Genomic DNA, 10,979 nt, shown 5'->3' on the forward strand with positions numbered 1-10,979 from the left:
TGCTGCAGCTGAGGAATAAGTAGAGAAGCTCCTATTCATGAAGTAAGACTTAAACCATAGAGCAGCTCCCTTAATGCCTACAAAACGCTCAAAGTAATTAGGGGATGTGGACACAGCCCAAACAAAACAAGGCTAACCAAGACTAATCAAGACAGAGAACTAACAATATAAAACAAGACGAAACGTAATGCAGGTTGCCTCAAAACTCATCTAACCAAGCATGGTTTTAGAAACAAAAATAAGTATTTAGTTCAGCTCTAATGTGCATTTGGGCATTCTTCTCTTATAAGATTTTGCCAAATATGTGAGAATTCCAAATAAAGGTGTAGATGCAAACCTAACCGCCCCAAGCCTGATCTTTGTTTCAGAATGGTAGATCTGTATTTTTATTTTAATCAATGCACAAATTATGGAGCAAAAACTGATGTATATAGAGTCTTACAGTGAAATATAGAAGTGTCAGCTCAAGTGTCTTGTTAGTATTTGTCTAACGAGGTGAGGAGTGGCAATCCATAAAGGTCACTTGGATGCCAGAAAACACACACATTTCAAATTTCAATGGCCTTGGCCAATCACTCCCTATTACTCTATTTCAAGAAAAAAAAGTCAAATATAATTAAAAATTTAAAGAAAGTTTAGTTTGCCTCTTTAACAGAAAAACTAATTATCTGTTTGCATGTTTAAATGTCATACAAAGACGAAACGGAGCTCTTTACCTTTTTATGAGTGGACTTTTTGTAATTTTAGAATAACACAAACTCTTAGACAACAGTTGAATAATTTAACACATTTTAATAAAGCTTGCATTGTTTTTATTTCACAGAGCAGTAGAAAAGCTCAACGCTCTTACCTTTACTGCTTTAGGCAGCAGCTAAGCAACCACAACCCTGTCTGATTACACATGCTGGGTTGTGGGCCTTACATTTGCAGGTCTTGTAAGGTCTGATTGATGTGGCAGAAGGTGAATTCTGGTACTGAGATTTGAATGTGCATGTGCACAGGTGTGGCCTTGTCAAAGCTGAGGATATGTACTTCACTGTCTGGAAGTAATTATCTCACTGTAGAGTACAGTCTGGGCTGCTAATTCACGTAATTCAACACAAACTCGTCACCACACTCTGACAAACACAAAGAGCTCCAAATGTAATGAGTTCTTTAATGGAGGATAATTAATTGGATGAGCTTCATCCTCATGCAGCACATGCAGTGCAAAATCACAGTGTTAGCACACAAGAAATTACTTTAATTAACTTTCTGTATCATCTAGACAGAGACGGAGGGAAAAGTAACAACACCAAGTGGCTTTTGGTTGGAACTTTTTTAATCATGATGTAATCCAGTGATCTACTGAGTTACAATTTGGAAGCAGAAGGTTTAATCAGGTTTGGTTAAATGTTGCTCATCAACATCACTTGTCACGCCATACAAATGTAAAATCAGTGAGATTCCTGTTCCTCATGGAGCCAACCCCAGTGATGTGTTTAATGACACCTAATCTGGGAAATAAAACACATTTGCTAAGAAGTATTGCATCAAAAGGTGGTGTTAAGATTTCACCTTGCATACACGATAGAAAGTGAGAACGACTGCCAATGATCAAGATTAAGCACTTTAAAATAGAGAAGTGCTCATTTAGCATTTTTGTCTTTTGCAATACTTGCCTTGTTGAGTCTCATTAACAGTCTTTGTATAGATATAGGCATTTCTGTGTTCATGTGTGGGTTGGGATACAGGCAGGGGCATGAATGTTTAGACAACACCATCAAGCAAAGACTGATAATGAGACTGGGTTTCTTGTGTCTAATAAGTACATACTTGGAAATGAAATTCCCATTCGGAAGATCTGTATGCCTTTAAATAATAAAAACTAAAAAGTAGATTGATCTCTACTTGCTTCACTACCCTCACCTTTGGCCACGAGCTGTAGTGAATGAAATCAGACTATCAATAGGATCTGCTTTTACACATCGAAGTGAACCAGCTGTAGCTGATGCTGAAATGTTTGTGTGGGTTGCCATGACAACACCAAAGCGCGTCTGAGATCGTTATTGTTTTCTATTTGTTTTCTTTATTTGCTTCTCATGCTTGTGTACATTTGCAGTAGGAAAAGATTATCTATGAATCCAGTGATACATCTTTCTTATAAGAAATGTTTCTGTTAAAAAATTATTGTGAAGTAGTCACTTCCTGTGAGTCGCGGGAACCGGAAGTTGTGCGCGGGAGAGACAAGACAGAACGGTAACACGGCGGACTTTTTTGGAATGTACAACTTTTCTACTGCTGGATTTTCAAGGCGTACACGGTAAAAATCATTATGCTGTTATTTGTTTAATACTTGTGCACTTTGTGAAACTAAATAAGTGGCTGAGATGAATATTATATGTGCTATTGATATTATTTTACTTGTTTCTAGTTTTCACGGTGCTCCATGATTGTGAGAGGAATAAAAGAATTGTGGACATCAGTACGAAGCGTGGATTCTTTCGACCAGAGTAGAAACAGTGAAAACGTGGCCCAATCCATCTGGAGGCTTCGGTGTACAAAGCTCTTCTCATTCTGCAGCAAGCTACAGGTCTCGGTTTGCAACGCGCTTCTCCTCCTGCAGCAAGCTACAGGCTTCGGTGTGCGAAGTTCTTCTCATCCTGCAGCAAGCTACAGGTATCAGTTGCTTCTCATCCTGCAGCGAGCTACAGGCTTCAGTGGACACTTGCTTTGCATTTTGTAACAACCAATCGGGAGCTGCAGATTCAGCGGACACTCCAAGAAGCGGTTTCAGGCTAAAGCGTGAGTCCTCAGGCTATATTGCGCAGTTATTATACCTCATGAGTTGATGGATAGAACATGAGCTACAAATTTGCTATAATGGACAAGAAATTAATAGTGTTCAAATTTCAGACTGTGTAAAAAAAAAAAAAAAAAGGACAATCTGTGAAAGTTCTGGAAATTGTTGTTTTCTTACCTATTGTTTGCAAGCTTCATGAAGGCTGAAATTGAAGATTTATTTGCTGTCATACGTAAGAATCTAAGTGCCTTTGTGTTAATTTTAATAATTCTCCGCCTATTACATCCATTCCATTCTTGTAATTACCTTAGATATCTTGTCCTCTTCATAAGATACCCCCTTTAAAGTCTGAAAATGTCTAAAGATGGTCATAGTCACCCTGATGTTATGTCAGAAGTACAAGATGCAGTTGATTTGGAAGAGGAAAAAAGTGTAGTGTCCGAGAAATCTGAGACAAAAACAAGAAAATCCTCTCGTGAAAGGTGATTAACGCCAAAGATGCAGGAACTGAAAGATCAAGAGTTAACTCAAAAGGAGAAGAGGTTCAAAGCAACATATGAGAAATGGAAAAGCAACGTAAGAGACATTCGCACAAGGTTAAAGCAAGTATGCTCTGAGAGTGACATGTATGATATGATGGATGAGGCTGAGAAGCTAGAGTCTGAATTAAAGGAACAGTATGACAGAATTCGACTCCAAACCTCACCAAGTCAAGAAATTCGAAGAAAGATCGATGCATGCTCAGCCGTGACGGCCGACTTGCTGCAGCTGATGAGAGTGCGTCTGACTGAAGACGAAGGTGAGTTTGACACGGTGGCAGAAAGATCAAGGCTACGCATGCTACTTGATAATGAATACGCTAGGTCCATATATGGATCCACAGCCTCCAGAGTTACTGCACCCAGCTGTCACAATTCTAACCATCTCTCAGAGTCACCTAGCATTTCAGCTATGAGGGCGGAAGTGGCTGCTCAGCTGGCTGCAAAGAGAGCCGAAATTGATATGGAAGCTGCCATCGAAGCTCAACGTCAGCAGTTGAGAAAACTTGAAAATCAGAGGGACATTGATGTAATTCAGGCAAAGCTAAATGTCTACACTGAAGAAGAGGGAAGGGATGGGACACGCAGTCCTCGATTCAGCAAAGTGAGTGATGCTCAGCCCTTCGCTCACCACATCCCAGATCAAGAACGGCAGGTTGTGCAAAACGAGACATCATTGGTCCAATCGCTACAAGAGTCATTAGCTCTCACTCGCTTGCCAACTCCAGAACCTTCTGTATTCTCGGGCGATCCTCTGAAGTTTACAGAATGGAGCATAAGCTTCAAAGCCCTCATAGAGAGACGATGCTCTGACCCTGCAGACAGGCTATTCTACCTGCAAAAGTACATAGCAGGTGAGGCAAAATCCTCTCTTGAAGGCAGCTTCTACAGAAAAGATGAAGAAGCCTATCAACAAGCATGGGATAGGTTAAATGCTAGATATGGCCATTCCTTTGTAGTGCAGCGGGCTTTCAGAGAGAAGCTAAATGGGTGGCCGAAGATTGGTGGAAAGGAATATCTCAAGTTAAGAGAGTTCAGTGATTTCCTCCAAACATGTAGTAATGCCATGCCTCACATAAAGGGCTTACAGGTTCTTAACGACTGTGAGGAGAATCAGAAAATACTAGTTAAGCTTCCTGATTGGGTGACATCTAGATGGAACCGTTATGTCACAGAGCAGCTAGATCGGGGCAACGACTATCCAAGCTTTCAAGAGTTTGCTTCCTTTATCTCTAAGGAGTCACGCATAGCATGCAATCCAGTGTCATCCTTACATGCCTTAAGGCACTCGGCAGAGGCACCACCAAGAGAGATGAAGCGTTCAAAAGCAAACACGTTTGCCACAAATGTGAAACCCCCAATTCCATCAAGCTCCACCGCCAAATCTGACCCTGGTGAAATCAAGTTGGGAGATGCAGGGAAACCAAAGAAATGGACCACACCAACACAAAATTCCAATAATGGCCAGTGTATTTGCTGTAGTGAGAACCATTCCATACATAAATGCAAGAGGCTTATGGACATGTCTGTAGAGGATAAGAAAAAATGCATACTTGAAAATAAGTTGTGTTTTGCATGTCTAAGAAAGGGTCACAATTCTAAAGACTGTAGGAACAGGGCCATGTGTGGCATATGCAGAAAGAGTCACCCAACGCCATTGCATGAAGATCGTTCTACAGCAGCATCAACACAAGGCGCAGTTGAAGAAAGTACGTCGTCATTATCATGCTGTGTGAGTGGAGGTGAAGGTGGGAGTACGTCGATGATAGTCCCAGTGTGGATCTCAACACTTAGTGCTCTGGACACTGAAACCCTAGTGTATGCACTATTGGACACTCAAAGCAGTCACACATTTGTTGATCAGGAGGTGTGCGAAAAGCTACAAGCAACAATGGAACCAGTGAAACTTAAACTTTCCACCATGATGGGGAGAGACTCAGTCGTGACGAGTCAAAGAGTATGCGAGCTCAAAGTTAGAGGATTTTCCTCTAATGTTTCCATCAGTTTGCCTCCTGCCTACACAAGGGACTTCATTCCTCTTGACCGCACACATATTCCCACTTGCCAGACAGCCAACAAATGGAAACATCTTGTAAGCATGGCCCAGGAGATACCCCCGTTGATGGACTGTGGTGTTGGATTGTTGATTGGATACGACTGCTCCAGAGCATTAATTCCAAGAAGGGTCATCACTGGGGGCGACTATGAGCCTTATGCTATTGAGATGGACCTTGGTTGGAGTATTGTGGGAAGCGCACCACAGTGTGTGCAGGCTAAAGATGTGACTGGTTTTTGCCATCGAGTGTCTGTCAGAGAGGTGCCACCCATAACACCATTTGCTGTCATCAAGGCCCTGGAGTCCGATTTTGCAGACACAAAACCTGGTGACAGAGGCATATCTCAAGAAGATATTTCCTTCCTGCAGATCTTGAAAGACAGAATCCAACAAAATAAGGATGGTCACCTGGAGATGCCTCTCCCTTTCAAAGCACGTCCGCATCTCCCAGACAACAAAAGGCTGGCGTTAGTACGGCTGAAGCATCTAAAGAGGAAGCTGGACAGAGATCCCAAATTCAAAATAGACTACGTGAGATTTATGGAAGGTGTCTTCAAGGATGGAGATGCAGAGAAAGTGGAAAACCAAGCAGAGCTGGGGAAAGTCTGGTATATCCCACATCAAGGAGTTTACCACCCCAGAAAACCAGGCAAAATCAGAGTGGTTTTCGACTGCTCTGCAAGGTATGAAGGCACCTCCTTAAACGACCATCTGCTAACAGGACCTGACCTCAGAAATAGCCTAATAGCCGTGCTGTGCCGCTTCCGTAAACATCCCATCGCAGTCATGTGTGATGTTGAGAAAATGTTCCACAGGTTTCATGTGAACGAGGATGATAGAGACTACCTGCAGTTTCTCTGGTGGGAAAATGGAGACACAAACTCTGAACCCAGAGAGTACCGCATGAAGGTTCACCTGTTTGGAGCATCATCCTCCCCTGGCTGCGCCAATTATGGCATGAAACACCTTGCCAGCCAATGTGAGAAAGAGTACCCCTCCGCAGCTAGCTTCATCCAGAAGCATTTCTATGTCGACGATGGTCTCATAAGTGTAGAGTCGGTGGGTAAGGCAATTGAACTGGTCAAAGAAGCCCAAGCCGTGTGTGCCAAAGGAAAGCTGCACCTTCACAAATTTCTCTCCAATAGCCGAGAGGTCCTTGACTCTGTCGATGTTGCAGAGCGTGCTACGGAGGTAAAGAATGTTGATCTTAATCACGATGATTTACCAGTTCAAAGAGTGCTAGGTATAAGGTGGAACATTGAAAATGATAGCTTCTCCTTCAAGGTGTCACTTGAGGAGAAACCAGCAACGCGTCGAGGGATTCTCTCAATTGTGGCCTCCTTGTATGACCCTTTGGGGTTTCTTGCCCCAGTCATTCTTGAAGGGAAAAGAGTGCTGCAAGAGATGTGTCAGAGAGGCACAGGGTGGGATGAGCCACTACCCAAAGGCTTGAAGTTAAGGTGGGAGACTTGGATGAAGGATTTGGAGAACCTGGAAAGAATTGAAATTCAAAGATGCTTCATACCTGACAGCCTTGGTGAGATTCAGAGAGCCGAGCTTCATCATTTCTCCGATGCAAGCAGTCAAGGGTACGGCCAGTGCTCTTACATCAGAGTGGTAAGCAGAGAAAGGGTATTCTGCTCCTTGGTCATGGGCAAGGCGAGGGTTGCACCAACCAAAATAGTTACCATACCGAGACTTGAGTTAACTGCAGCAGTAACCTCGGCAACTGTGAGCAGCATGTTAAGGGAGGAGCTAGAGCTCAAGATTGATGACGAATATTTTTGGACAGGCTCAAAGGTCGTGCTTGGTTACATCAATAATGAAGCAAGAAGGTTCCATGTGTTCGTGGCAAACCGCGTGCAGAGAATTCGAGAAAACACCGATGCACGGAAATGGTATTATGTTGACACAGGAGAAAACCCTGCTGATCATGCCTCGAGAGGCCTCAAAGTAGCTGACCTCATCAAGTCAAATTGGTTCTCTGGTCCCAGCTTTCTATGGGAAAGAGAGATAGCCACAAAACAGGCTACTTCAGATTTGCTGGTGGGGGACCCAGAGGTGAAGACTACTCAGGTGTTGAAGGTTGATGTAGCAAGGCAGTTTGACATCCAGAAGCATCTGCTGCGGTTCTCAAGATGGACTACAGCTGTCAACGTCATTGCTCGTATCCAGCGGCTGGCAAAGAGGATCAGGACTGCTGAGCCTTTAAACGTGGAAGAGAGAAAGCAAGCTGCACAGACTCTCGTCAAGCTTGCACAACAAGATGCTTTTCAAGAGGAGTTAAACACGCTCAGCCAGAAACTAGGAAGATTGCCTTGCAACCACCAACTCTTTCAGCTAGACCCATTTCTCCAAGATGGCATAATGAGAGTAGGAGGAAGACTGAGGAAGGCATCTGTGCCTCTCGAGTTAAGACACCCAGTGATCCTTCCTAAAGATGGTGTTGTTACAAACCTCATCATTGCACACCATCATACCAAGATACAACACCAAGGCAGAGGACAAACCCTCAATGCACTGAGAGCCAATGGTTACTGGATCGCTGGTGGAAGTAAGGCTGTAGCCCAATACATCAGGCAGTGCGTACAGTGCAGGAGAGCCCGCGCGCCACCAGAGGAGCAACGGATGGCAGATCTACCTAGTGACCGTGTTGATCCCACACCACCATTCACTTATTGTGGTATGGACTGCTTTGGTCCTTTTCACACCAAACAAGGTCGCAAAGACCAAAAACGGTACGGCCTCCTCTTTACATGTTTTTGCTCAAGGGCAGTGCATATAGAGATGTTGGAGGATTTGACGACTGACGCGTTCATCAACGCTTTGCGCTGCTTCATTGCCCTTCGTGGAGCTGTTAGGCACATTAGGTCTGATCAGGGAACTAACTTTATGGGGGCAAGAAACGAGATGGCAAAGGCTCTGAAAGAACTTGATAAGGAAAGAGTGACTGCATACCTAGCAGAAAATCAGTGCGACTTCCAGATGAATACGCCCCACTCTAGTCATGCTGGAGGCGCATGGGAGCGTCAAATCCGGACAGTGAGAAGCGTACTGAGCACAGTCCTTGCCTGCAGTGTGGGAAGGTTGGATGATGCTTCATTAAGGACATTCCTTTATGAAGCTATGTGCATCGTGAATAACCGCCCACTCACTGTTGATAACATCAATGACCCCAAAAGCTTGGAGCCACTCACACCGAACCACTTGATCACCATGAAATCCTCAATCCCACTTCCACTTCCAGGTAAATTTGTCAAGGAGGACCTGTATGCTAAGAAACGGTGGAGAAGGGTCCAGTATCTGACTGAGCAATTTTGGCACAGATGGAGAAAGGAATACCTGGCCAATATTGCTCTGAGACAGCGATGGCATACACCAAGACGTAATGTGGAGGTGGGTGACATCGTGATTCTCAAAGAGGAAGATGTTCCTCGCAATGAATGGAAACTCGCTAGGGTTGTGGAAGCACATGAGGATGATGATGGACTTGTACGGAAGGTGACAATCCAGACTGGTGATCGGAAGTTAGGAAAGGGAGGCGAACGCCTCGTCCAACCCTCCGTCATTCAGAGACCCATTCAGAAATTAGTGGTCCTGTTGAAAAACAGCTAAAATTGGGAAAATGTCATTCATTGATTAGATTTCCCTTCTAAAATAGAAGTTGTCATTATGCTGTACTTCATGCACATGTTATGGAGATGTAAATTCTACTGTTCATATTGTTGAATTCATTTGTTGAGAAAAGAATATTGTTTATGTCAATGCAAGAGTGTTTTAAAACAACAACATGGTTCTTGGGAATTACCATTGATTTAATGAGCAATGCCAGTGTATTTACGTTCACAGTTGTAATAATCAAAGGTAATTGGTGGGAGTGTAGCTGATGCTGAAATGTTTGTGTGGGTTGCCATGACAACACCAAAGCGCGTCTGAGATCGTTATTGTTTTCTATTTGTTTTCTTTATTTGCTTCTCATGCTTGTGTACATTTGCAGTAGGAAAAGATTATCTATGAATCCAGTGATACATCTTTCTTATAAGAAATGTTTCTGTTAAAAAATTATTGTGAAGTAGTCACTTCCTGTGAGTCGCGGGAACCGGAAGTTGTGCGCGGGAGAGACAAGACAGAACGGTAACACGGCGGACTTTTTTGGAATGTACAACTTTTCTACTGCTGGATTTTCAAGGCGTACACGGTAAAAATCATTATGCTGTTATTTGTTTAATACTTGTGCACTTTGTGAAACTAAATAAGTGGCTGAGATGAATATTATATGTGCTATTGATATTATTTTACTTGTTTCTAGTTTTCACGGTGCTCCATGATTGTGAGAGGAATAAAAGAATTGTGGACATCAGTACGAAGCGTGGATTCTTTCGACCAGAGTAGAAACACCAGCTAAGAGGTACAGCAGGCAGTCCCATTAGGTTGCCTGCAACCTCATTAGGTTGCCTGCTGAACACCTTTAAGGGTTTTTTTTGGCATGTTCGGGTGGGGGGAGACCACAGACATGCAGGCGAGGTCTGTCAGCTGGCTTAGACATGCCTGAATCACATTAACTGGAAGGCATCCAGGAGACATCCAAGACTTCACTCTGATTCAGTCTCATGTGAGACACTGAGTTCTTCACCCTCTCTAACACTCAGCACGGACATCCTTCAAAGAAGGCTAATGCATAGAATAGAATAGAATAGAATAGAATAGAATAATAACACCATTATCTGTCCCAAAGCAGCAGAATTTCATCTTTCATGTGATACTGAAACAACAGAAACAGCCACAAGCAGGACTGGGCTCCAAATTTAAAAATCACATTTTATAAAAATCTAAAAACATCAAAGAGCAGTCCAATTTGAAATAAAAAAAAAAGGTTATATCTTAATATCTTATTATTATATCAAATATTTATAACTTGATTTCAATTCGATTCATATTTTTTTATAGAGCGCCAAATCACAACAATAATGACCAGAAGGTGCTTTATAATGTAAGGTAAATATCCTATAATAATAAACCCCCTCCAACAATCATATGACACCTTACGAGCGAGCCCGTTCTCACTCCCGAGGCGTAACATGCCGACGTTTTGTGACGTTCCGTGGTGTTCCTGAGGAACGCGAAAGGAGACCTTCGGCGTTCTTATGGTACGTGGCGGGTTATGGCTGGAATCCAGTGCAATGACGCTCCCGCGGTAATAGACGTTCCAGCCCTGTATTCCAGCCCTAAACCTAACCTTATCCCTAGCCCTAACCATAACCCTTTTCCTGATCTTAACCAGGACTTTAATGATGTTAAATAGCGTGTTTCTAAGCGATTTGAAGAAAAAGAGCGAACATGTGTGGATTGAGTCCATACGGTTCTCATATTTCCTCATTTTTCTGAGGTCGTCATTTAGGAACGTGGTGGGTAGCCGAAAACGTAATATGTTGACGATTTGTCACCTAGCGTAAAATGTTACGGTTTGGGAGTGAGAACGTGTTGTACGAGCAAGCACTTTGGCGACAGTGGAAGGAAAAACTTCCTACAGTTTTTCAGCGTCACTCTGAGACAGGATATTTCTAACTTTAGAGATGTTGTGCAAATGGAAAAAAGCAGTCCT

General features: G+C 43.1%; 1 protein-coding gene across 1 annotated transcript; it reads left to right on the forward strand.

Annotated features, from left to right (window-relative positions):
• The first annotated feature begins 1,985 nt into the window (after window positions 1-1,985).
• On the forward strand, window positions 1,986-9,777 carry LOC146514746 (uncharacterized). Its single transcript, XM_085168393.1, has 3 exons — window positions 1,986-2,302; window positions 2,414-9,575; window positions 9,687-9,777. The coding sequence occupies exon 2, from the start codon at window positions 3,281-3,283 to the stop codon at window positions 8,990-8,992; it is 5,712 nt and encodes a 1,903-aa protein (XP_085024519.1). The 5' UTR covers window positions 1,986-2,302; window positions 2,414-3,280; the 3' UTR covers window positions 8,993-9,575; window positions 9,687-9,777.
• Window positions 9,778-10,979: the final 1,202 nt, after the last annotated feature.

The sequence above is a fragment of the Neolamprologus multifasciatus genome, chromosome 7 (assembly GCF_963576455.1).
Source record: "Neolamprologus multifasciatus chromosome 7, fNeoMul1.2, whole genome shotgun sequence".
NCBI classification, from domain to species: Eukaryota; Metazoa; Chordata; class Actinopteri; order Cichliformes; family Cichlidae; genus Neolamprologus; species Neolamprologus multifasciatus.

Excerpts from the sequence above, each read along its gene's own strand:
- LOC146514746 (XM_085168393.1), top strand. The coding sequence starts at position 3,281 with ATGCAGGAACTGAAAGATCAAGAGTTAACTCAAAAGGAGAAGAGGTTC.